General features: G+C 42.3%; 1 protein-coding gene across 3 annotated transcripts in view; it reads left to right on the top strand.

Moving 5' to 3' along the window:
• Nucleotides 1-25,343, top strand: part of DPH5 (diphthamide biosynthesis 5) — a 119,096-nt gene extending 93,753 nt beyond the window's left edge. For 2 of the 3 annotated variants that reach the window (XM_029618063.1, XM_029618061.1), the window contains exons 5-7: nt 6,155-6,194; nt 21,264-21,367; nt 25,013-25,343. In XM_029618063.1, the coding sequence (XP_029473923.1) occupies nt 6,155-6,194; nt 21,264-21,367; nt 25,013-25,248 (380 nt within the window). In that variant the 3' untranslated portion in view covers nt 25,249-25,343. Of the gene's footprint in view, nt 1-6,154; nt 6,195-21,263; nt 21,368-21,585; nt 21,773-25,012 lie in introns of all 3 variants that reach the window. The other variant, XM_029618062.1, reaches the window with a different exon arrangement.
• The last annotated feature ends 1,209 nt before the right edge of the window (nt 25,344-26,552 follow it).

The raw sequence follows: 26,552 nt of genomic DNA, 5'->3' as shown, positions 1-26,552 counted from the left end.
TCTCAGCCGCATTTAACATTATAGATCATGTGATGCTAATGAAACAGCTAGAGGAATTTGGTATCATAGGAGCAGTGATTCAGGTCTTATCTTTCCGGATGTATGCAGTATATTAAAATTTAGAAATACCTCGAATTGGTTTGAGATTGACTGGTGTGCCTCAAGGTCTGGCACTTTCAGTGATACTATTTAATATTTATTTAACATCACTCTGTAAGTTATTAGCAGGATTGGAACTGAATTTTCAAATCTATGCCAGCAACATACAGTGTTTCATTTCGGTACGCAGGTCTGTGTCCACTACATTCAAACAATTAGAAATCTATCTTGCTGCCATATAGAAATGGCTATTTTCCAACAGATTCTCTTAACATCTCTAAAATAGAAATAATCATGCTGACACGAAAATCATGTATTTGCCTCAGTTTGAATTTGGTGGGCAAAAAGTATCTATTTCATCTCATGTACATGATCTTAGTGCTGCTGGATCCCCAATTATCAATGAAGATACACATATGGAATTTGATAAAATCAGGATATCTCAAGTTACGAATTCTTAGGTGACTAAATACCTCTGGAACCTGATGATTTCTGAATGATACTCCAGACTTCAATATTCTCAAGGATTAATTACTGTAATTCTCTGTTACCTTAGCTTCCAGACAGTACTCTTAGGAGCATTATAGCTACTGCAAAATTCTGTCACCTGTGTGTTAACTGGGTACAGTGGCTTTAATCACATTATGCTCATTTTCTCTCTTCGCTGGTTGCCAATCCAAGCAAGAATTAAATTTAAGGTATTAAGGCTGATCCATGAGTTGATTAATAACACAGATATGCCATAGTTAGGTTCAGTATTACACACTTACAGGTCATCACAGTCACTGAGTTCTGTAAGCAAGGGCCTTTCGGATATTCCTACGATTCATGAAGCACATTTGGGAGAAATCAGGGACTGTGCATTCTCAATGGCCGGGCCTGTCATCTGCAACACAGTGCCCAAATATTTAGGAAACATATCAAAGACTAAAACTTTCAAAAAGTATTAAAATCATGTGCCCAAATTTTAAGAGGCCACGAACGTAAAATCCAGGGGATACGCGTGTGGCCAGGCTGTGTGCAAACTGAGTGCATTTTAGAAACGGCCCAGCCACGCGCATAAACCTTGATATGTGCAGAAGTGCTGGGCCAACAAAAAGCAGAGAGCCAGGGGGTAGGATCTAGGAGGGGCAGAGCGGGGGCCGACCAGGACAGCGGCCATTAGGCCCTGTCATAGGGAAGTATGCACCGCCAAAGTTACTTCTACTCCAAAGGAGCAGTAAGTATTAAAATTTTAAAAAAATCTAATAGGTAAGGGTTAGGCATTGGGGAGGAGAGGGAAAAAGTTAGGAAGGGTAGTTAAGTGGATAGGAAGTTCCCTCTCAGTCCGCACCTTAATTGGAGTGGCCTGGGAGGGAACTGGGAAAACCCTACTCCCGTTACCGCACACTGTTTTCGAAAAACCCCTCTGTTGCCCACAAAAAGGCCACCCGCCCTCATTTGCACATGTGGACATTAAAATCCAGCGCATTTGTGCACGTGGGAATCGAATTTTATAATATGCACGTGCCGACGCGTGCATATTAAAAATAGCTGTGTCTGTGTGCACACGCTGGGAACCACACAAACATGGACGCACGCGTGGACTTTTGAAAGTCAACCCCCATGGCTCTTTTAGCAGACTTGTGGCTCTACCAGCCAACAGGTGTAATTAGATAACTTCGTTTAACAGGATAATAATGATAATTTGACATCGAGTTATATATCAGTTATAATGACAATGATGGGCTGACAACTGTTTGTATGTTCAGTTTTGTTCATTTTTATGTATATTTTATTTTGTAAACTGCCACGATCATTCAAGTGAGCAGTCTAGAAATAATTTTAAATCAATTTTGGAATCTGATATAACATTTAAATCTTTAGTCTCAGTAGAGATTACTATATTTAAATTCCCATTAATTAAAAATTTAGGATTTGCAGACCGAGGTTTCCTACTAAGTCATAACATCTTTCTGTTGACATCCAACTGCTTATGGTATCAAAACATTACCATTACTTCTCCATCATTAAAATAAGGCAAATACAATTGGATATCATCTGTATATATAAAATACTCTACCCCTAATGAAGCTAAAACTTTAGTAGTCAGCTGCAAATAAATGTTAAAAAGAATTACAGATAAAGTTGATCCCTGTGGTATTCCAGAAGTTAACTTCTTCCATCTATCCTTACTTGCTTTTGTCTATCAAAAATGATGCAAAACAATTCAATACAGTGTCCCTTATCTCTATAACATGGGCAACTGGGCCAGCAAAATCTCATAGGATACTGTATCAAACACTGCAGAAATATTAAGACTAGCAACACTGAATATCCCCAATTAATAGCACTCTGAAGGGAATCCAGTAAGGATATTAATAAAATCTCTATCGAGCCTTACAAAATCCAAATTGAAATGGATCTAAAATGCTAAAGGATGCTTACCCTACACAGAGATATTTCCAAAGCACAGAAAATGTCAGATGTGTAGTAGGGGAGCACCATCACCAATATTTGCATACTATCGTTCAGCCTAGCATCAGTAGCACCCATAAACATGACCTGTCTTGCAGTGGTTGTGATGCATCTACACAGATTGAGGGTGTATGTATTTCTTCATCTGGACGTTGGCTGGTCAAAAGGACATCTCAAGGAGGTGTGATAGAATCAATGAGGAAAGCCATCAAGAAGGGAGGATCAGGTTCATATCTCTTGTGTCGGGAAAACTGTCCAGATGTGGATTTGGGCCATTTCTCAAAGAATGGTCCTGTGGAACCATGTGCCTGGCAGACAGACTGAATTGGATCCTGCAACCACATAAATGAGCTTGGCTAGCAGAGTAGCAAATCGGATGTTCCACAAGTGAGGAACACCTGTGATGAATCTACTTTTGTTTCACTTACATGGATAAGCCTTGAGACAAACTAGCCTCAGATGCCTTCTCCCGAAATTGGGGAGAGGGTCTTCTATATGCTTCTCTTTCAACCTTTGTTAGAAGAGACTCTATGGCTCATGATCCTCATAGTCCCCTACTGATTGAGACAGATTTGAAATAAATTTCACTGACCAGGTACCGTCGGACCCTGCTGTTTGTGAAGAATACCTTTTACAGGTAAACAACTTTCACTTGCTCAACCCATCTAATCTACTTTTTGGGAATCTACAATGAATACAGATGAAAGAAATATTAGTACTGCATCCATTGTATGTGAATATCTCATACATATGCATTGTGGACAGCCTGAACACCAGACCAGCCAGGAACCCTGTTAAGAAATATTGCACTAGACTACTTCTTCACCCTGCAGCTGGCATTCATTTAAATGAACAGATAGTTTCGGTTTGCAAAGCAAAACAAAGATTGGAAACGCCTTCTTCCTTTTGGAATACAGGGGAGCTCCAAATGCATTCTTTGTGGATGTTGTATTTCCCCTTGTGAAATCTGGTCACTCGGGACTGTTCATCTGAATGTCAGTCCCTCTGCAGGTAAGTGGGTTGATACTGTGAAGGACTTGAGCGCATAAGTCCAGAGCTAGGGAAAGACCCAGTCTTCCCTTTCTTTTTTTCAAAATGGCAGTTGTCATAATAAATACATGCAATCTGCCTGTGTCTGTTTCCACGACTGAGAACTACTCTCACTTTCCCTCCCATCTTTCTCCCCCTCACCCTTCTCGTACCTTCTTCTCTCTCACTGTGTCCCCCTTTCTCACCGCCTTGTATGTCCTTTCATGCATCCCCTAAACACCACCACCTCCCCTAGCAAGGATCCTGCTATGCTCCAGCTTCTCCCAGCATAACTCTCAAAGGGCTGTCAGCATCTATTAACTCTTTCATGTATGGCCCCCAAGCTGCTTTGCTTCCTCCTGGCTTCTCGGCATGTTTCCTCACAGTGCTCTGTTCATTCTTTCAGTGCACTCCATCGTGCACAACAACTCCCAGAACAGCACTTGCATCCAGACAGGTGAACTTATACATACATATATGCATGTTCTCTTTGTATATCCTACACACAGAATTCCCAGAAATAGTAAACCTTCATGGAATTTCCAGTGTTAAACTTCCTCTAGTCCAGTCTCATACACTATACATTAATGGCCTAATTTTAAAAGGCCGGTGCGCATTAAATCCGGGATATACACACGTGGCCAGGCCACGTATTTTCACAGGTCTGCAGCTATGCACGTGTCTGCTGGTATGTGCTGAAGAACAGCTTGGGAAAAAAGGGGGTGGGTGTGTAGGAGGGGCACGGGCGGCTGGGACAACCTACTACTGCTCCAGAGAGTATTGAAACCAAAAAACAAAGTTAGTTAGAGGGGTTTTAGGGGTCGGGGAGGATAGGCGGAAAGGGAGGCAGGTTACTAGGGGATTTAGGAAGTTCCCTCCTTTATTGGAGCGGACTGGGAGGGAACTGGGGAAAAGCCCTATTGCCTTGCCATGCGCTTCTTAGAAAATGTACCCCCCTTACACGCCCGCCAATATCAAACTGGGTGCGCGGGGAGTGGATTCTATAACATGCGCACGTTATAAAAGTGGCGTGTCCATGTGCACGCACCGGGAACCGCACACACGTGGACGCCCGCATGCGGGTTTTAAAAGTTACCTTTCTGGAGATCCCAGGTAAAATTTGATGTGGTTTTACAGCACCTCGTTGTCTATAGATTTTTGCCACTTGTATCGGTGGGAAGGTAGAATTACCATATTTATAACTAAAGCAGAACTACCTTCCACAATTTACAATAACTCATTTTCAACAAGAAACCTCTGATTTTCCATAGTTTTAGCGCTCACATTTCCAATCGCATTCCCCCAACAGGGTGCAGAATTTCAGGAAAAAAATGGGTCTCTGCATTTTGGAGGTAATTTTGTAACTGCAGTTGTGTAAAATCAATGGATGCTTTTTACCCACAGACTTTACACCAGCTTTCACAGGGAAAATGCATTCATTCTTTGAAAATGATCCCACCAAAACTACCTGCACACATTTACATTTGCTAATGTTCGTGCATTGCTTTACCTGGGAAGAATGCTGTGGAAAATGCAAAAGTGTGCATGTGATTCCAAACCCCTCCTGAGCCCCACCCCCAGAAATGCCTCTGCTCCTCTCAGGTAAAAGTTCTCGCATACTGACCCCCTGCCCGTAAGCTTACCCTCACATGAAGCAGGCAGTTTTACAAAAGCCCATTTCTATGAGTAAAGCACATAGCAATGGCTTTGAAAATGACCCTCTTTAGGAGGGAACAAGAATACAAAAGATAAAACATTCAAACAAAAAAAAAAAAAGAAACTTATAAGGCCTTTTTTTTTTTTTTTTTTTTTTGCATTTATCTCAAAATTTATTTTGAATTTTTAATCCAACTTTCCTATCCATTGAAATTTACTTCAAAGTAAGATCTCTTCTAGTCCTCACATTTCTAAGTTTTGAGTTTCTCCAGAAATATAGGTGTAAAGATCTACTTCTGCACAGTCAAAAAGAACCCAGGTACAATACCACGGAAGTCTGGCACACGGAGACAGACGACCACCATGGCCACAGGTCTCGTAGGCATGGTCTCCCCATAGAGATCAATGCAGAGAATGTCCACATGGACGAGTGATACACATGCAGTCATTGTTACAGATGGTTTCTTTTTAGGTTTTTTTTTTAATGTTACAATATTAATCCATATCAGCATTAGTGCTGTTCAGAGAAGCAGAAAGACCAGGGTGTTAGCCAACCCTTGTTGTCCAGATCTGGAGGAATTAAAGGGCAGAGGTGAAAAGGAGACCATTCAACTCAATCAGCCAGGGCAACAAATACTACCAAACACCCTGAGTGACCTCCCAGAGAAGAGTGGCAGTACTGATAACAGTGTATTGATAATGTTATCTCCCTGCATGCCTGGCTAGCTAGAGCAGGTGCTGTTAGAATATTTCGTTGGGTAGCTGAGTTAATAAAGAAAATACTTGTCTAATTTTATATTTTTGTTAGGTGGACTTTGCTAACCATTTTCCATGCTTACTGTTTCAGATCTTATGACTTTGATGTCTCAGACCAGTGCACAATGTATTCATCTTTTCGTTCTTTCTCCCACAGACATCAAAGTAAAAGAGCAATCTTTGGAAAACCTGATGAAGTGAGTCTTTCTCAAAATATACGTCCTGATTCCATGGTTTGGTCAATAGTAAGGATACAAGAACAAAGGACGCTATTCAGTGTGATCCCCTTCCTCACCTCCCCCCCCCCCCCCCCCACACACACGTGTCTGTCTTACTATTTTGTTGCTAAGTGAATGCAATCTTAATTCTAGAGCCCAAATAATGATCCTTTTTCTCCAAATCAAGACATTCTAAAACTTGTCCTGGTAAACCCCAAACCAGTCAGGTTTTTAGCATATCCGCAATGAATATTCTTGAAAGCTATTTACATGAACCAGGTCTCCAGTGTATGCAGATTGATCTCATGCATATTTGTTGTGATAGCCTGGCTGTGGGGACATTAGGCCAGGTTTGGGAAGTGTTGCTCTAATAAATATTTGGATGATGGCTGTTTCAATTTATGACATGATTTAACCAAACTGTTTGCAGTAAAGCTCAGACTCCAGTCCTTAAATTCTCAAAAGATTGATGTTCATCTGTGTTCCAGAAGTGACAGGATGTGGAGTTTTTTGAAGCAATAGCATCTGCCATAGCAGACCCCACTGCACTAACAACCCGTAACCAGAGTTAGATGTCACCTGCTGAAGGTCAGCCCTTCAGAATCCTGCTCACTGAATATAAGCAGCCTTAATGCCAATCTCTGGTATCATGACAGAGCATTTTCAGTAGCAGGACCTTCGCTGTGGAACTCTTTGCTAGATTATTTACACATTATTGGTTCTCATAATACCTTTAAACATTCACTTTAAACAGGCATATAATCAAGCAATTCCTACAAGCTGTAAAGAAAATAATTGTTGCTGCTGTTTGCAGCATTGCAGATATTTCTTTGTGGCTCATTTCTTGCAGTTAATGAAGTAATGAATTATTCTGATATGTTAATTGTTTCTATTTCTATTTCTAATTTGGTTTTGTTACAACAACATTCAAAATAATCTGTATGTGATCCACCTTGAATGCTTTTTGGTTTGTTAAAGAGTGGAATACAAGTTTTAATAAAATTCAACTTAAAAAAAAAAATTCAGTTGTAAAGGTCCAGGGCAATCCTTTGCCACCAACTGATAGAGGGAGGAAGTGGCGGGGTAGTCCCCTGCTGCCAGCTATGGAGGAAGGAATCAACTGCTGCTCCCTGGTCAAAGTCCCCTGCTGCCAGGCCAGCTGTGCCCACCCTAGAAGACAAGAGACTAGTTTAGGAAGAAGAAAGGTAGAGTTGGGGTAGAGACAGAAGCAGGAGAAAAGGAAAGAGGCAAAGACAGAAGGGAGGGCGATAGGGAACAAAAATGTAAACAAAATGACTCCCATAAATGAAGAAAGTAAGAGAAAAGCAAGGGATAATTATGAAAATACACTTTTTTTTCTATGACTTCTAATAATTTTGACTGTTGTCTTAAAAAGTTTTTAAAGATTTTTCCAATCTTGTCAATGATTGGCAGAGGAGTGGATGATTCAGATCATTTGCTATGAATTGGTCTGCGAAGCTGAAATGCCATATGGAGAGTAGTGCCAAATTTTTGTGCTGTATGTCTAAAATGGAGGGAAATTAAATGTTTTCCCCTACATGATTTTGGGACTTGGTGTCTTCTGTGCCTCTAGAGAGCCTGTCCTGGAGTATTGTGTGCACTGTCTTGCACCTTGGGCAGGTACAGCTTGAGCAGTTGCTTAAAATTTTGAGGGTTGCTGAAAGGAGGGTATTGAATAGAAGATAAATGGAAATATCTGGTGGCAGAGCCCATTTTCCATCGATAAGCAGGGCTGAATTAGTCATTATCAGGCCGATACAGAAAAGCGCGCAGGAGAGCCAGCGAGCGCCCGCTCTCCCGATGTGCGCACAGGTCACTTATTCGGGCGCGCATTCAGGAAGGCCGGGCATGTAAATTAGGGCCCGTGGTAAAAGGAGACGCTAGGGACACTAGCGAGTCCCTAGCGCCTCCTTTTTGACAGGAGCAGCGGCTGTCAGCGTGTTTGACAGCCGACGCTCAATTTTACTGGCGTCGGTTCTCAAACCCGCTGACAGCTATGGGTTCGGAAAACGGCCGCCGGCAAAATTGAGCGTCCATCTTCCAACCCGTGGGCAGATTTAACATTTTTTTTTTAATTTTTGATTTTTTTTAATTTTGGGGGCCTCCGACTTAATATCACTACTATATTAAGTCAGAGGGTGTACTGCTCTACTGAGCAGTTTTTTCTGCTTTTCTGTACACTTCCCTGGTGCCGGCTGAAATTAATGCTTGCCTTTGGCAGGCATTAATTTCTGAGAGAAAAATGTGCGGCTTGGCTGCACATTTTACTTTCTGAATCACGCGGGAATAACTAATAGGCCCATCAACATGCATTTGCATGTTGCGGGCGCTATTAGTTTCGGGGGGGTTGGCAGCGCATTTTCGACGTGCTATTACTCCTTACTGTATAAGAGGTAAAAATAGCGTGTCGAAAACACGCATCCAAACGCAGGCTAACAGTGCGCTCCAACGGAGCACACTTTACTATATCGGCCTGTATATATGGGTGGTGTCATCCAGCGGCATTGAATGGCCCTCTCTCAGAACCTTTGCTCTACTGAGCATTTTCGGGAATTCCTGTTCGGGTCTTCCCGTGTGAGCTCCCTCAGTCTTTTTTCATCCAAGTACCAGCATGGATGTAAACCTCTCTCTTTTTTTTTCTGTGAAAATTAAACTTTTTCTTTAAAGTTGCCTCAGCAACCCCCAAACTCTGCTTTTCAGTGCTACTTAAAAAAAAAAAAAAGATTAAGAACATTTTGTTCCTCACCATATCAGGTAAGAAGAAATCCGTGAGTGTTTGTGGTAGAAGAATTTCTATTGCCAAGATGGACATGAACTCTGCTACTGCTGCCTCAAACCAGACCATGACCAAGTCAGCTGTTACCCTTGGGAACAGATGTCACCGCATACCCGGAAAACAGCCTGGAAAATATGGGGATTGCATAAATCTCTCAGAAGTCTCAGTCATTTCTCCTCCTGGCATGCACCCTCATCTGCCTCTCTGGAATTTGAGTTGAAAAGGAGCTCCTTAAAAGTATCTCCCCCATCGACTGAACAGGTCAGCAACATGCATCGAAGAAGAAAAGATGCCACTTTGCAGAGCCACCGCAAAAGCTGGAGCACAAAAAGCACAAAGTCTCAGGTGCATGAGTGCCATCATATAGTGATGCACAAGGCCCCAGCGCCATAAAGTAATGCATAAGTCCACGGTACAGTCAATACATAAATCCTTGATGCACCCAATGCAGTGACCAGAGAGTGAAATGCATCTGTTCCCAACACCTTTACCATTAGAGCAAGTTGCTCCAATGTTGACACATTGTCCTACATGCAGGCCTACACAGAATTTTGACAGAGGCACATGGGGATATGATTCCCAAACTCCCATCAATTACCAGAGCCCTTAAACCAAGAAAATTAAACTAACAAGGGCTACCCTTGGAGACTCTAGTTCTCATTTGTTCTCTGGTACCTCTCACATCTAATCAGCATCCAGTTCAACTTTGAGGAGCCCAGAAGATGTGCAAGATTCCATTTTGGTATCAGAAAAGTATGTTCCACCACCCACGCCAGGATAAAGTCCATCTCAGCCCCTTGACATGGTAGCAGACTTAGTGAAGGATTTCTTTATCTCTGTGGTGACTAAGGAGGGTACCTTCCAACCTCTCCTTTCCAGAATATTAGATTTACTCCCATGAGGAATCATCCCAATATCTCCAGTGCATAGGAATACCTCATCAGAATCCCTACAAAGTGGTTCTAGCCCTTAGCATTCCTTTGCAGGAGACTCTAGCCAGCCAGAGGATGGGCGACCAAAGACCCCTACTCAGTCACCTTCTTCATCATTGGGATCTTGGATTAATATACCCTCACCTCCAGGATCTAATGAAGATTCAATAGGGGTTCCCTCAGATCCCATTTTTGGAGCCTTTCCTAATCCAGGTTTCTGGAAAAATTGGGAAAAGCACTTGGGTTAATGTACATAAAGATAAAGACCCCCCCCCCCCCCCCCATGCTAAGGTCTTCGGTCTCCTGCAAATTGTGAAAACACTGGCCAAGTCAGCAACTATCCCAATCCATGAAATCTTGCAAGAATTGCAAACGAGAATGTGGGAAAATCCTATTTCTTGTGCCCCAATTGCAAGGAAGGTAGACTTCAAATATAGAATTAAAAAATTCCCAGGGTTTGGGATGGTGCAATTACCATCTTAAAAGAGCAAAGAAAACAAGGATGTGCTTGAATACTCCACCAGGGAAAGATCCTCAGTTACTGGATAATTTAGGAAAGAAGGTGTCTCAAAGCTCTATGTTTAACGACTGGATTTCCGCAACCAATTCTCTATGGTTCAGTACTTGCATGATTGTATACAAAAACTGAAAACCCATCCTCTGAAGGCAGAATTGCATAACTTCAGCCATTCTTATATGTGGAAGAGTGTATGTGCCGTCTCATTGGATCCATCTATGAAATGTTTGATACTACAACACATACCTCAACTGCATCTATCAGGGCAATCCAAATGTCATGGTGGAGAACCAGTAGCCTACGTGATTATGTCCACAATAAGTTAGAGGATGACCCCTGCCTGGATGATCACCTTTACAGAGAAAGAGAAACAGTTGCTCAACTAAAGGCACAGCATGTAGCAGTCCAGTCCCTATCTAGGGGACAGAAGCAGCAGTCTTCTGCAAGGACACTTATTACATTTTTAAAAGACTGCATTTCTAGAATCACCATTTTCAGCAAGTCAAGCAATACCAGATCCTGCCTCTACTTTTGCAACAGTGACAACTTCCAACTCATGCCCAACAGGATGAGTGCTGTCAACCAAAGAAAATGTAACGAGTCAAATCAAAACCTGGACCAAGTTTTTGACCACCTTTCCATCCAGCAATAATCCTCTGGTGGGGGGAGAATCCAGTGACACCTGGAAGAGTGGTACAAAATAACCAAAGATCACTTCATTCTCAAAATTGTAGAGTCTGGATACTACTTGTTTTTCTCCCAGCTTCCCACACTTCCTCATTTTTCAACCTTTTATCTGTATCCATCTAACATGACATAACTCCACCTGGAAATGAAGTCACTCCTCACACAGCGGGCAGCATAACCCATTTCTCTCCATCACCATGGCCAAGGGTTCTACTCTCACTACTTCCTTATCCCTAAGGAATCCGAGGGATTGAGACTCATCCTGGATTTAAGAAGCCCAAACAAGCATATACTCCTGGAGAAATTGAAAATGAATTCCCATCTTTCATCCAGTAGGAGGAGTGAATGTATGCTTTGGATTTAAAGAATGATTATACTCCTATTCCCATCTATCCCTTCTATTGGCATTATCTGTGATTTATGGTGGATTCCTCGAACCTTCAGTAGCACTGACTGTGTTCACCAAGACCTGGCTGTATTAGCAGCACATCTGCAGTTGGCATGTAAGTCTTCCCTTAGCTGGATGACTCTGTTGTTACGGTGAACTCCAAGGAAGGTGCATAAGTCAGTACAAATCCTACAATCTCTAGGATTCCTCGTGAGCTTTGACAAATCAACTCTAATTCCCTCCTGAAAAATCAAATTCATTGGAGCATGGATAAATTCTCTATGGGAGAGAGGTTTCCTCCCATTGGATCAAGCGAATACTCTCAGATCACTTGTCTACAAACTGTTGACTATGGAGCAATCAGAGAAGTTCTGGTTATTCTGGGCCACATGACAGCAGTGATTCACTTAGTTTCACTAATCTGCCTTCACGTATGACCCCTGAAGTAGGGTCTCCGCTCCCAATGAGACCAGCTCACTCAACTCCTGCCAACCAAAGTGAGAATTTCACAACAAATGAAACATGATCTACATTGGCTGCCAGATCCATACATCCTCCAGGAGGGATTTTAACTCTATCTACTTCCTTATCAAGTTACATAAGAACATAAGAAAATGCCATACTGGGTCAGACCAAGGGTCCATCAAGCCCAGCATCCTGTTTCCAACAGTGGCCAATCCAGGCCATAAGAACCTGGCAAGTACCCAAAAACTAAGTCTATTCCATGTTACCATTGCTAATGGCAGTGGCTATTCTCTAAGTGAACTTAATAGCAGGTAATGGACTTCTCCTCCAAGAACTTATCCAATCCTTTTTTAAACATCGCTATACTAACTGCACTAACCACATCCTCTGGCAACAAATTCCAGAGTTTAATTGTGCGTTGAGTAAAAAAGAACTTTCTCCGATTAGTTTTAAATGTGCCCCATGCTAACTTCATGGAGTGCCCCCTAGTCTTTCTACTATCCGAAAGAGTAAATAACCGATTCACATCTACCCGTTCTAGACCTCTCATAATTTTAAACATCTCTATCATATCCCCCCTCAGCCATCTCTTCTCCAAGCTGAAAAGTCCTAACCTCTTTAGTCTTTCCTCATAGGGGAGCTGTTCCATTTCCCCTTATCATTTTGGTAGCCCTTCTCTGTACCTTCCCCATCGCAATTATATCTTTTTTGTTGGTGATGGATGCCTCCCAAAAGCTTTGGGGGCCCACAGGGAACTCTTTCCAACTTGAGAAAAGTGGTCATTCATAGAAAGTGAGTTTCAAATCAACCTCCTAGAATTGAGAGCCATCAGGTATGCTCTAACATTCATTTGCTTCCTCTGGGGGAAAAAGCATTCTCATTCAAACCAACAACCAAGTAGACGTGTTTTCTGTGAACAAACAAGGAGGCATAGGGCCATGGCCCCTTTGCCACAAGGTGATAAACATATGGGAATGAGCATGCAAGCAACAAGCTATCTTACAAGATACTGACCTTACAACGATTTCCAATACATTAGCAAATCACCTCAACAGAAGTTTTAGACCACACAATGGACTCTACAGCAGTCAACAGCTGACAGCCTATTCATTCTATGAGGACTTCCAGCAATCGACTGATTACCTCAGAGCAAAATAGAAAACTGGAAAAGTTTTTTGCTCCATTCTCCCTAGCAAGCATAGATCAGTTCAGGATCTTTTTCTGCTTAATTGGAATGCAGATCTTACCAATTCCATTGATAGCCAAAGACCAGGCCAATTTGATCCTCATAGCTCCAGCATCTGTCCAACAGTTTTCCACTCCCACTCCCACTCAGATCAGATCCATCCTTATTAACTCAAGAAGAGGAATGTCTATTTCATCCAGACTTTCCCTCTCTCATCTTGATGGCTTGGATGTTGAATGCTCAATGCCCACTACATTATGCTTACCGAAACAGGTTGAAGACACAGACTCTACCAGAAAACCAACTAGAAGAACCTATGGTTTTAAATGGAAAAGATTCTCCACATAGTATCAGCGCAATATCCTGGATCCATTCACGTAGTAACCCAAAGAATTACTGAGCTGAGGCTGTCTCCTTCTGCTTCAGGACTTAGCACCTCATCAATAAGAGTATATCTCAGTCCCATAGCAGCTTTCTATACTCATATCGAAGGTAAGCCCATCTCCACTCATCTGTTAATTTCCAAGGTCACAAAAGGCTTATGGCATACTAAACCTCCAGTCATGAAACCAGCTGTTTCCATGCAACCTAAACATGGTTCTGGCCAACTGATGAACCCACCATTTGAACCATTGGAGTCTGCTTCTCTCAAGTACCTAACGTGGAAAGTAATTTTCCTGGTAGCAGTAAAATCAGCCAAAAGAGTCGTCTAACTTCATTATTCACTTTTACGCAATTCTTCACCAATAGAGTGATGCTGCTCTGCACCCACCCAAAGTTTCTACTAAAGGTATAATATCAGCCTTTTTTATAATAAGCCATTGTGTTACATACATTCTTTCCAAGGCCACCCATGCATAAAGGTGAGAAGGCCCATCATACCTTAGACTGTAAAAGCGCTTTGGCTTATTACAAAAGAAGGACTCTTCCCCATCATCATCATCAGGCTTTTCAACTATTTGTCTTTTACGATGCTAACAGACTGGGCATAGCAGTGGCCAAATGTATATAAATCAATTGGCTAGCAGGTATACAAATTACAGACCACAAGGCTCATCAAGTTAGAGCCATTGCTGCATTAGTGGCTTATCTGTGAGCTGTATTACTTGAAGACTTCTGCAAAACTGCAACTTGGTCATCAGTACACACATTTGCACCCCATTTACTGTCTGGGCAATCTCTCAGGAGAGCAACAATACATTCAAACAAGCAGTTTTGCATAATCAGTTTATTTTCCAGGAGTCTGGGTTGCTTATTTCAGTAAATGCTCCACTGCAACCGTTAACTTGGGAATCACCACATGTAATGGCTAATTCAACTCTGCTTATTGATAGAAAAAGCAAGTTTGCTTTCCATGAATGGTGTTTTCTGTAGCTAGGATATATTATACATTTATTTATTTATTATTTTGTTATACCGACTTTCATGACAAGAATCACATCAACCCGGTTTACATTTAACAATGTGAATAAGGCAGTGAGTAACATAGTAATCAATATTCAAAGTTCAAACATCGTAAACAATAGTATGGATGTGAGAAAGTTACAATGAAACAGGGAGAATTAACTTGGATCTAGAAAGGAGAATCTTTACAGTGCAGCCTGATGCATCAATAATATAGTTGTATAGCAAAAATGAATCAGTATGATACAGTTGTGTAGCATAATAAAAGGTGCTGGGTATGAGTGAGTGGTGGTGGGTATGAGTGGGTGAGTGAGTGGTGCTGGGTATGAGTGGGTGGTGGGTATGAGTGGGTGGTGCTGGGTATGAGTGAGAAGTTAGTAGTTTTTTAATTTCAATCCAATTTTTTGAATAAGTGTTTGTGCTGTTGGGTGGAGGATTCAATCCAGGCCTGGGAATGCTTTTTTAAAAACACTAAATGTTAGTGTGCACACTAAATGTTAGTGTGCAGGGTTCTTGTCTCAGGGCCAGTGGGATAGAGTTCCATAGGGGTGGACCTGCTGAGGAGAAAGCTCTGAGACTGAGAGATTTATGTAGGTACGTTTTGGCATGGGGTACCTGGAGTGCTTCTTTGTAGGATTCCCTGATGGGTCTGGCAGATGTATGTTTTTGGAAGGGGATTTGTAGGTCGAGCTGAGTGTGTTGGTGTATGGCCTTGTAGATGGTAGTGATGGATTTGTACATGATTCTGTAATGAATCGGTAACCAATGCAGGTTTTTGAGTATTGGGGAGATATGGTCGATTTTTCCTGGTGTTTGTAAGGATTCTGGCTGCTGTGTTCTGTACCATTTGTAGAGGCTTGGTATATGAAGCTGGGAGGCCTAGTAGTAGTGAGTTGCAATAATCTAGTTTGGAGAAGATTATTGCTTGCAAGATTGTTCTAAAGTCCTGAGCGTGGAAAAGTGGCTTTATTCTTTTCAGAATATGTAATTTGTGGAAGCAATCTTTGGTGGTTTGGTTGATGAATGGTTTGAGGTTAAGACGGTTGTCTAAGATGGCTCCTAGGTCTCCTACGTGAGTGGTTTGAAGGAGGGCTGGTGGCTTTGAGTGTGTGTTGTTGTTTTCCGGTGATATAAGCAGGTATTCCGTTTTCGAGGCATTGAGTACTAAGTTTAGGCTGGTGAGGAGGTGTTTGATTTCTAGTAGGCAACTATCCCAGTATTCCATTGTTTTCGTGATGGATTCTTTTATAGGGATCACAATCTGAACGTCGTCCGCGAAGAGGAAGTGTTTCAGGCTTAGTTTTGTGAGCAGTTGACAGAGTGGGAGCAGGTAGATATTAAAAAGCGTGGGTGAAAGCAATGATCCTTGCGGCACCCCTTGGGTGGAAGGGTGATATTGGGATTCTGTAAATATAAACATACTAAATATAAATATATATAAACTAAATATATATAAATATATATAAACTAAATATAAATAAATATAAACTAATATAAACTAAATATATATAAACTAAATATAAATATAAACATACTAAATATAAACATTCTGTAAATAAACATACTAAATACCAGCCCGCCTCCTTGGAGAGTCTAACAACTAGCTAGAATGAGCTCTAAAATCAACTGATGAGGTTCACAAGGAAACACCCTACTAGCTAAGGGGCCAATGTACTAAGCTGCGGGAGACCTGCCGTGGGTTTTTGGGCAAGGTATTACATATGTTTTCCCACGCTAATCTTACACATATATGTAATAATGCGGTTAGCGCAGAAAATAACGTGCACACAAACCCACTCAAAAAGCCGTGGCTGGTTTAGGACAAATCTATGCTAATGTCATGAAAGGAGGCAATTAACTATTCAGGGGCAATGCAGAGAGCCGCACTGGTGTTAGTGCAGGTTTTTTTAAGTGGGATTTTTAGCGCCTGAGCCAGGACAGGAGTTAAGTTTAAGTGCCTGTCTGGAGGTTGAAGAATTAAGTGGCAGAAGCAAGAAGAGAGGTCAGAGAGGGAAGAGGCACATGTCAGAAATGCTGACTGCTGACACTGGCTTCACTTTTACCTTATATTTATTTATTTATTTATTTAACAGCTTTTAATATACCAGTGTTCGTGCGGGCACATCGCGCCGGTTTACAATAAAACTTGAGAGAGGAAGAAAATTACAAAAAACAGGGAGCGGGAGATGGAGCAGGTACGAAAGGGGCGGGAGTAAGGGAGAAAGATAGAGGAGGAAAGGATAGCAGCTGAGAAAGTATAGGAGTGTAACCAAAATTGAAAAGGAGGTATTTACAGGATGAGATATTTACAGCAGAAGGATTGTAGAGGTGTGAGGTTTAAAGTAGGTTATGCATTGTGACTTATTTAAAGCAGGTTAAAACATTATTGCTTAATTACAGCAATTAAAGTAGGTTATATATAATAGCTTATTTACAGCAATTAAAGCAGGTTATATATATATATATATATATGTCGCTGCATTGTGAAGCGTGCAGTTGCTGCTGCAACCTTGAACAGAAAACTCCTGATACTGTGGCCAGCTGCTTTTGGATGACAATCTCGCAGCTGAATGGAGTAAGGGGAGGCTTTGAGGCAGATTCAAGCCTTACCATGTCTCTCAAAGTTTTCTTGTGCCGTTTTATAGCCCCTCCCAAATCTCTGATGCATTTCCTCTGCTCACCGCCATCTGCCATTATAGTTCCTACGCAGTCTGTGACGGATCATGAAGGGGTTAGATATTTTTCTACCCACCTTCAGTCCCACTCCCGGGCCACTAACTCGTGGTGAGTTATGAAAGGGGAAGGCTTTCAACCGAGAATTAATCATGGGTCACCACATCAATGCAAGTTTATACGCAGTTTATTGCATTGGGCCTTCAGCGTGCATTGTAGCATGCATATCTGCACAGATATTTGTTGTGTGCAAATTTTCTTCGCATATCTCATTTGCCTGCCATCCCCTTATTACATCCTGTGGAGGCGCCCACTTTACTGCGCGTGCTGAAAAATAGCACTGATTTCACCACAGGTATTATTACATTGACCCCTAAGAGAGAGAGTTTTGTTCAGTGCTATTGTATGATGTCACCCACATGAAAAGTCTAATTCAGCTTGCTATCTATGGAAATTTCACAATATTGGCTGAGCTGGGGGCATGGATATATTGTTTCCTCTGATATGGTTTGTATAGAGAAATGATTGGAATAAAAGTAGCAGTCTCGTCTAGATACCAGTAAACTGTCATTGATTAACTTTTAAGGGCTGTCCTGTTATTAGCAGTGAGGCAAGCATAGCCAAAATGAATCTACGTAGGACAGAAATAACCACTACTATCAAAATTTAAAATGCAGTGTTCTTTAAAAAAAAAAACCCAGTAATGCGAGATTGTAATTTATCATGGGCTGTCAGCTGTTAAAATCAACATCTTATTCCATTCGATATTTAATAGAGAATGCTTAAAATTAAAAAATGAAAGGCACACAGAATGATGGCTTGGTTATCATGTCTGCCATTAAGTAGTAGGAAATGTTGCAGAGTGGGTCTATGTGAAAACAATTCACCAGCCAGAAATAGCCTCAAAATTATGGAAATAATTACATTCAATTGTATTTCTAAACAGAAGCATTTTATTGTAGCTCTGAATTTATAACATTGATGAAGAATTATTTTAGCTGATACACCCCAAATTTGAAAGCAGTAACAAGAAATAGGTTTTGATTATTTTGAGATCCTGCCATTTTTCTTTGGTTTTGATTCATATTTAGAGAATCAAATGAGATGAATGAGGTTTGTTTATTCTGGAGCTGCAGAACACGCTTGCATCCTTGCCAGCATTTAGAAGCTTTTATGCTATTACTGTGCAAGCTTAGGAATGTTGGGACAAAGTAAAACTGAAATGGTGCATTTTATTTTTTGGAATCTAATTTTCTCCTCTCAGGTCAGCCAGGACTGGGGAAGCTGCAGAGACAGCATTCACAGCCCCTGTGGCAAAGGAACACAACAGCGACACCTACTGGCTAGCTCAAGGGCTTGCTTGTTCTGAGTTCCGGAGGGAACCACGATCTCGGCTTTTTAGCCCACGGGCTCTTGCTACAATGATTGGGTCAGGTTCAAGAGAATAAAAATTGTGAAAAAACCCTTGAAAGCTACACGTGAAGGAATAGTTCCAGTATAACTAAAACCCCGAAAGAGCTGGAGAAAGCTGCTGGGCAAAGAAAAAAAAAAAGAATATTGTTTGCATATGATGGCATTTGTATTCTTGAATTGCATCCTATTAATGCCTTGAAGCCCAGGTTCAAACTTGTTCTGACTGCATATAGGGGAGGATTTATGCATCAGAAAAGTCAACTGAGTGGCTCAGGATTTTATAATGCATATAACCCTTGTATCTCTCAAGAGTGATACATCCATAAATTAAGGTTGAATTGAAACTTTGATATTTAATTAACACAAACAAAAATACAGTATGTAACAAAGTACTGAAACAAAGCTAAAACAAGCTTAAACTGGCTGCCCTATTGCCTGGGTAATTCTCAAGACTTGTCATTCTGGGTCAAACCAAGGGTCCATCAAGCCCAGTATCCTGTTTCTAACTGTGGCCAATCCAGGTCACAGGTACCTGGCAGGATCCCAAGGGGGGGTGGATAGATTCCAAGCTGCTTATCCCAAGAATAAGCAATGGACTTCTGCAACTCTACCTTAATAATTGTTAATGGACTTTTCCTCCAGGAACTTGTCCAAGCCTTCTTCATTTCTTCCACCAGTCATGTTTTGCACAATTTTAATTCAGATATTAAAATGGGTTGATCTGTTATTCCCCTATATGTATTATCTCTGGATCTAACTAGCTTGTAATTAATAATTACCTTCTCCCTAGTTTCTCTGTTGTCCTTGTTTGCTGCAACAGAAAAGGAAGCAGATGTTGCTTTTGCTGTTCCATGAAAAAAAATCACCAGAAGCTTGGGGGAGGGGCAGGGGGGACAAAACACTAGGAATTAGCATATAAAAAGCCAAGTGATTGGTCAGATACCCATGCTCTATACTATCTTCGTATTGAATTGGTTTAAATTGCAACGATTAGTTCATAGGTCAGTGACTGAATTTGCAATTCACCTCTCTGTATCAGAATGTCAAACAACCCTTAAACACTTAGGGCAAGAAGAATACATATGATCTATGGTTTATGGTGCTGGTCCACAATTACAATCTGGGCTATGTCTCATTTTCCATTGGAAGAATTTCTAGGCAGATCTTCAGTCACAAGTCAAAACCTGACAGTTCTTCAGTAGGGTCAGTAATGCTTATTTAGAACTGTTGAATTGTTCCAGATTACACGCCATTGATCATCACCATTGAAATCCTCCAGAATTACAACTGCAAGTCCAAAGGGCTTCCTAGATTTTAGTTTTGTTCATAGAAGGTTCTTCAAATCATCATACAAAGGCATTCTGATGATCTGATTTATCTTGGAAAGGATATTGAAGATTTGCAAGTCCTTCAGGATTTTTGTGGTTGAGCATGAAACAGAACTGGAGGCCAGAAAGTTGAAGTTGCCATTAATATACCTGAAATTATCTGCATTGCACTATTCAGTTGTGGCAGCAGAAGCTTTGGTATGAGAGCTCTGGGCCCATACCAGTGCAGAGTATTCTGCTGAAGAGTAAGCCAGGGCGAATGCCACCAGTGCACAAGGTCCTGAGACCAGAATTCCAAGGAGGATAGCTGCGGCTGATGTGGCCAGCATGTGCCTGCGGTGGCTCTGGAAAATATCTGGCCTGCTCTGGACCAGAGCAGAGAATCCTCAACTTATTCCTAAGCAGAGATGTGCAAACAGATTTGCAAATAAAAATGACTTTTCACCTTTGCAGAAAGTTTCGCAAAAAGCAATTACCTTGACAAGTCTATTTGTAATAGAATTACATGGAAAATATTATAGCAAAACTTGGAAAAATGGCAAAATTAAGCTTTATTTTGATTAGCCCTGCTGAGGAGCTCTGAAGGCAAACTAGGTAACTTAGTACTGGAGATCTGCATATCTGATAGAGGACCAGAGAGAGAGTGGGGAGCAATGCCAGAAAAAGCATGGGCAAATAAAAGAATGGACTCACCATGGTTGCCAGCCTTTGTATCAACAATGGCACCTGATAATGATGAGACTCCTTGCTCTCTCTTTCTTATACATCCATGAAAAGCTGTGAAACATTTTATGAAACAAGTTTATAATGACTATTTTGACACCGTACATATTCGTGAAATGAACCTGTTCCATTTTGCACATCCTTACTGCTGAGGTGCCATTGTTCCAGGAGAAAGTATGGGATGCTCCCAGGGAACTGCCTGATGAGGTGCAGCATTGGAAATGTAACTCCCAGCTAAAAGCTGCTGTTCATTAGCTTAGAACTCATGCTATCCCTCCATATGCTGCCAGTAAAGTCTGATGGAAACCATCTGAACCTTTCAATCACATAGGAATTAATCTTGGTTGCAAGGTCTGATTATATTTTTCCTATGTTAGACTGTTTTTGTCATCATGTATGGGAGAGTATGAGATGGAAACCAAGCTGCCTGTGGTGCTGGGGATGACAGGATGCCTTCTTTAGAAGCTGCATGAAGCACAGCAGGGTCTGCAGCCATTTAAGTAACTAATCCTGCAACCTGAACCTGTGATTTCAGGGGAAAGAAGATTTATGAGCCTCCTCAGTATATGAGTGTGAACCGAGCAGCTGAGCAGCTTTTGGAGATTATTCAAAACAGAAGGGATCAGGGCCTACAGCTAGGTATGTATTTTTGTTCTTTCCACAGCTACTTGTCAGCTTTGAAATTGTATATCCACTTACTTTTCTCCAGTATTGTTAATTAATATTCTCCTGGAATTTGGTGGGAGAATATTACCTACTAAATGGAAGGCTAATTTTGAAGACAAAAATGTCCCATCTCTTTCCATTGTGTTTCCTTCTACCCCAGCTTGAAGCTCTGTCCACTGCTTTCATTTCAGGGAATGTGTTGGGTTTCCTGATGCAAACTTCCAAAGGAAGGATGCAATTGGAAAAGGGAACGGAGTTCTTGAATGCCGTTCACCCCTCCCTGCCACCACCTATTAGTATGGACATCCTCACAAGAAAAGTATTCACAGTTTCCTGAAGCCTGGTTTCCTGCCGCCGGGTCTTGTATGCTAGATGCAGGCAAGTCCAACGTCAGCAAGTAGATGAGAGAGTACTTATAATGCGTATGGGAATCTCTGCAATGTTCAGGATGCGTTTCTGACATAGTTCCTGCCTATCAGACACGGTAGCAGCTCTCTTTAATATAAAGGATAAATTAAGTAGCGCATTCCTTTTGTGAACAGCAGTATAAGACTTTACAGTAACACTTTTTCAGTATTTTAAATACTTTTCATTTAAACAGAGTTGACTGGCATCTTGAAGCAGTAGGATTTGCAAAATAGCTTGTCTGGTTATGGCTCTCTTTTTTTCCTTTTTTTGTTTTTTTCTGTTTTTAGCTTATATCAAGCTCCCCCTTTTATCCTGATATCTTTTGTGTTTATATTTTTGTGCTTTATTTGATATCTGCGTACCTTTCTCTTTAAAATTCCTTTCCTTTTACTGTTTATGTATGTTTATCATATTTTGTCTATAGCAGTGTGATGTTTGGCATGACAATCCCTATAGCTGCGTCTGATTTGCTAATTATTTATTATGATGAGCGTGACTAAGTAGGAGGTGCTTTCAAAAACTAATAGTTCAGAAATTAAATAAAAATCAGAGAAAAAAGGGATCCTAAGACTTTTGCTCTTTTTTTTGGCTGAATTATCTTGTACTGCTGCTTTAAGTTCATCCTCTTTAAGCTTCATCCTGTCTGAAGCTGAAATTAGCTCATCCAGCAAGTTTAGAGAAACCATGTAATTTATATGTTTCTATACAGCTAACTGGAAAGATTAGCTTTTGTAGAAAAATATACGTCTTATTACTTTTTAATTTTTTTAATCAGATGAAAAGATCTCTGAGTATATCCAGCAAGGTACTTGGGCCTATTGGCAGTTCCTTCTCTCAATCATGGGTGAAAAATCTCCTTTTTCTATACAAGCTTTAGTGACCATGCTCTTAAGTGTTTAGTCAAATTTCTTAAAAAATGTTTTCTTTTATAATTAAATGTTTGAAAGTTACTCATCTTTTGCAGCAATATAGCAGTGGACATAAAGGCTTTGGGGACGGTATCATTTTCCTGTGTTCATTAGTAGTTATGTCTACTAAACAAAAACACACTGATGTTACCAAAATGTTTGGTTACTGAACATAACCCTCCTAATAGGGATGTGCATGTGTTATATCCATTTTGGCAGGTACATGAATACCTAACCGACTCACTCTGCATGCATATAAGATTTAAAAAAATAAATAAAGAAGTTGGAAGTATATTTTTTATACAATAGCTAATCTTTCCAGTGGTCTGTATTTTGTACTCTTAACAAAAAAAAAGTGCCATTTTCCTAAGCTTAATATTTTGATCTATACAGCTAAGACATTCTACAAAAATGAGATGGGTGAGTTCTATTTCCAAATGGCATTTGTTGTGTTCTCTCAGAAATCCTGCTTATAATATCTGGAAAAATGATCTAAGAGTCTGATGTCATTAGCAGAGAGAAAACTGGATTTTTTGCACATCGAGATACCTTTCGTTACCTGACACATGGAATTATCCATAGGCAATGACATACGTTAGCTTTGAAAATCTGAGAGGGACCTGTGTTGTAATATCCACCATCATCTATACATACATAACGTCATGTGTTAAGTTAATGAAATGTATCACAAACTGCCAAGGGCAGATTGCAGGAAAATATGGGCCCGGGGGATTTTTTTCAAAACTGGCCCACAGGATATCTGATGCCCAGTTCCTGCAAAGTTGGTGGGGGGAGAGGAAGGGTCACGTAGTCTTGCAGGCCTCTCTGCTGGCCCCGGAACAGCTGTCTCCCTCCCGCCGCAGGATGGGCTCTGCCGCGGCCTTGCAGGCCTCTCTCCTGGCCTCTGGAACGTCTGACTCCTGACCACCGCAGGATGGGCTCTGCCGCGGCCTTGCAGGCCTCTCTGCTAGCCCCGGAACAGCAGTCTCCCTCCTGCCGCAGGATGGGCTCTGCCGTGGCCTTGCAGGCCTCTCTGCTAGCCCTGGAACAGCAGTCTCCCTCCTGCCGCAGGATGGGCTCTGCCGTGGCCTTGCAGGCCTCTCTGCTAGCCCCGGAACAGCAGTCTCCCTCCCGCCGCAGGATGGGCTCTGCCGCAGCCTTGCAGGCCTCTCTGCTGACCCCGGAACAGCTGTCTCCTGGCCATCGCAGGATGAGCTCTACCGTGGCCTTGCAGGCCTCACTCCTGGCCCCCGGAACGGCTGTCTCCCTCCCGCCGCAGGATGGGCTCTGCCACGGCCTTGCAGGCCTCTCTCCTGGTCCCTGGAACGGCTGTCTCCTGGCCATCGCAGGATGAGCTCTGCCGCAGCCTCGCAGGCCTCTCTCCTGGCCCCCGGAACGACTGTCTCCCTCCCGCCGCAGGATGGGCTCTGCCGCGGCCTTGCAGGTCTCTCTCCTGGCCTCTGGAACGTCTGACTCCTGACCACCGCAGGATGGGCTCTGCCGCGGCCTTGCAGGCCTCTCTGCTAGCCCCGGAACAGCAGTCTCCCTCCTGCCGCAGGATGGGCTCTGCCGTGGCCTTGCAGGCCTCTCTGCTAGCCCCGGAACAGCAGTCTCCCTCCCGCCGCAGGATGGGCTCTGCCGCAGCCTTGCAGGCCTCTCTGCTGACCCCGGAACAGCTGTCTCCTGGCCATCGCAGGATGAGCTCTACCGTGGCCTTGCAGGCCTCACTCGGAACGGCTGTCTCCCTCCCGCCGCAGGATGGGCTCTGCCACGGCCTTGCAGGCCTCTCTCCTGGTCCCTGGAACGGCTGTCTCCTGGCCATCGCAGGATGAGCTCTGCCGCAGCCTCGCAGGCCTCTCTCCTGGCCCCCGGAACGACTGTCTCCCTCCCGCCGCAGGATGGGCTCTGCCGCGGCCTTGCAGGTCTCTCTCCTGGCCCCTGGAACGGCTGTCTCCAGGCCACCGCAGGATGGGCTCTGCCGTGGCCTTGCAGGCTGCACTCCTAGCCCCGCAAGTTTCTCTTTGGGCTGCAGCAGCCCCTCCTCTCTTTGGCTGGAAAGTTTATTATAATAAAATTAAAAAATCACGTGATAGGAGCAACCAGCCCACTGGAGGAAGCCTGATCCCCCAATAGGGCAATCTTCCCCTGCAAACTGCAAAGAATTCAGGTTTTTCATACTCGGTACACTCACCAATAACCTTCACATGAGTAGGTAGAATGAAGCTTGAAACAAACAAGTTTGTCATTGAAACAGTACTCAGAAGGTTTTTAAAATGTTATCCTTTTATCTTTTGTTTTGCAGCAATCACTGAGAACACAATTTGTGTTGGCCTAGCAAGGGTGGGTGCTACAAACCAGAAGATTGCTGCTGGGCCCTTAGAGCAAATGATTAATGTGGACATGGGTGATCCACTACATTCTATGATCATCACAGGCAGCCTCCATCCTCTGGAGATAGACATGCTCAAGTTGTTTGCAGTGGACAAATCTAGTTTTGAAAATATCAGTACAGAAGACAGCTCCACATATGTCTCATAATTGTATGTTTATTGCATGTTCATCCTTTTTATCAAGTTTAGTTTCTATTATCCTGTGTAGCTGTACCTTTGTACTCCTATTCAATAAATTATAACAGAAAACTTTGAAGAAAGAGCATTTTTTATAAGTTGTCTTGTGTGTTAGATACACACAGCAAACAAAAGGCAAGATACAGCTTCATTGGGGAAATTTTGCCTATATTGCAAGCAAGAGTCTTAAGCAAACACAAGACCGTGATGGAAACACCTGACTTGTTAAAATGCTGTTTTTGTATATATTATTGAACTCTGTTTTAAAAATATTTGCCACTTCCACATTTTTAAAGATGCAGGATAAGGTGCACTAGGGTTTGTTCTGGGTTTGCTCAGAACTACTCCCTCCACTAGTATGAAAAGTATAAATATGAATTTGAAGTTATGCGCAGAGGCTCCTACTGCGAACTCATACATTGGGCCAACCTAAAGGCTCAGCGATCGCACTGCCCCTCCGCTGCACCCCTGAGTTGGAGATGAGGCTGCCGCAGAGAAAGCATGCACAGCTCCTGGGGGGGGGGGGGGAGAGAGCTGTCCTGCTGAGGCTGCCGCAGAGAAAGCATTCACAGCTCCTGGGGGAAGCTGTTATTGTGCAGTATTGACATCAAGTGGTCACATTTAGGGCTCTGGAAGTAGCCCTGGGCCAAAGGACTGTCACTACAGTGACTGGACTAGGTACCTTGAAGGAAGGGATATAAACCAAGGGGAAAATACCTGGGTATTTGCAAATGAAGGCTTGTGATTCCAGTTGAGCTGGAAGCCTAAAGGAGAGAGAGGAAACTGCTCGGTCAGAAAGAACCTACACCTTTGTACTTTGGAGAGAAACCTGTGCGTTGTGATTGTGTAAGAGTACAAACATACTAAGGGCTTAGATTTATCCTAAATTCCATCCCATACAAGTTTCCAGCCCATGCTGTGCTGGAAAGAACATGGCACAGAGGCACTGTCTCTCTGACAAGCCTGAAAAGCAGCCCACGCTCTGACTCCTCACCCCTCACATACATCTCTGGTGCCTGATGCCACCAAGGGCCGGAAGCCTGCTCAAGCCATGACGTTAGCTCAAACTAAGCGCAAATTTTCTTTTAAAACTGCTGAATCACACTTCAGCTACTCAGTAGGAAGCAATGGGGACAAAGAACTCAATGGAGGGCCATATTCAGAGAGATGGCTCTGACTAAGTTGACTGCTTAGCTGCACAAACCCAGGCTTTTGAAATTCACATCAGTTTGACCAGTTTAGCCAGATAAGTGTGAGGGTAATGTCAATATTTGG

Source organism: Rhinatrema bivittatum, chromosome 10, assembly GCF_901001135.1.
Source record: "Rhinatrema bivittatum chromosome 10, aRhiBiv1.1, whole genome shotgun sequence".
NCBI classification, from domain to species: domain Eukaryota; kingdom Metazoa; phylum Chordata; class Amphibia; order Gymnophiona; family Rhinatrematidae; genus Rhinatrema; species Rhinatrema bivittatum.
The sequence above is the reverse complement of the archived record's forward strand: the minus strand, read 5'-3'. Positions and strand labels throughout refer to the sequence as shown.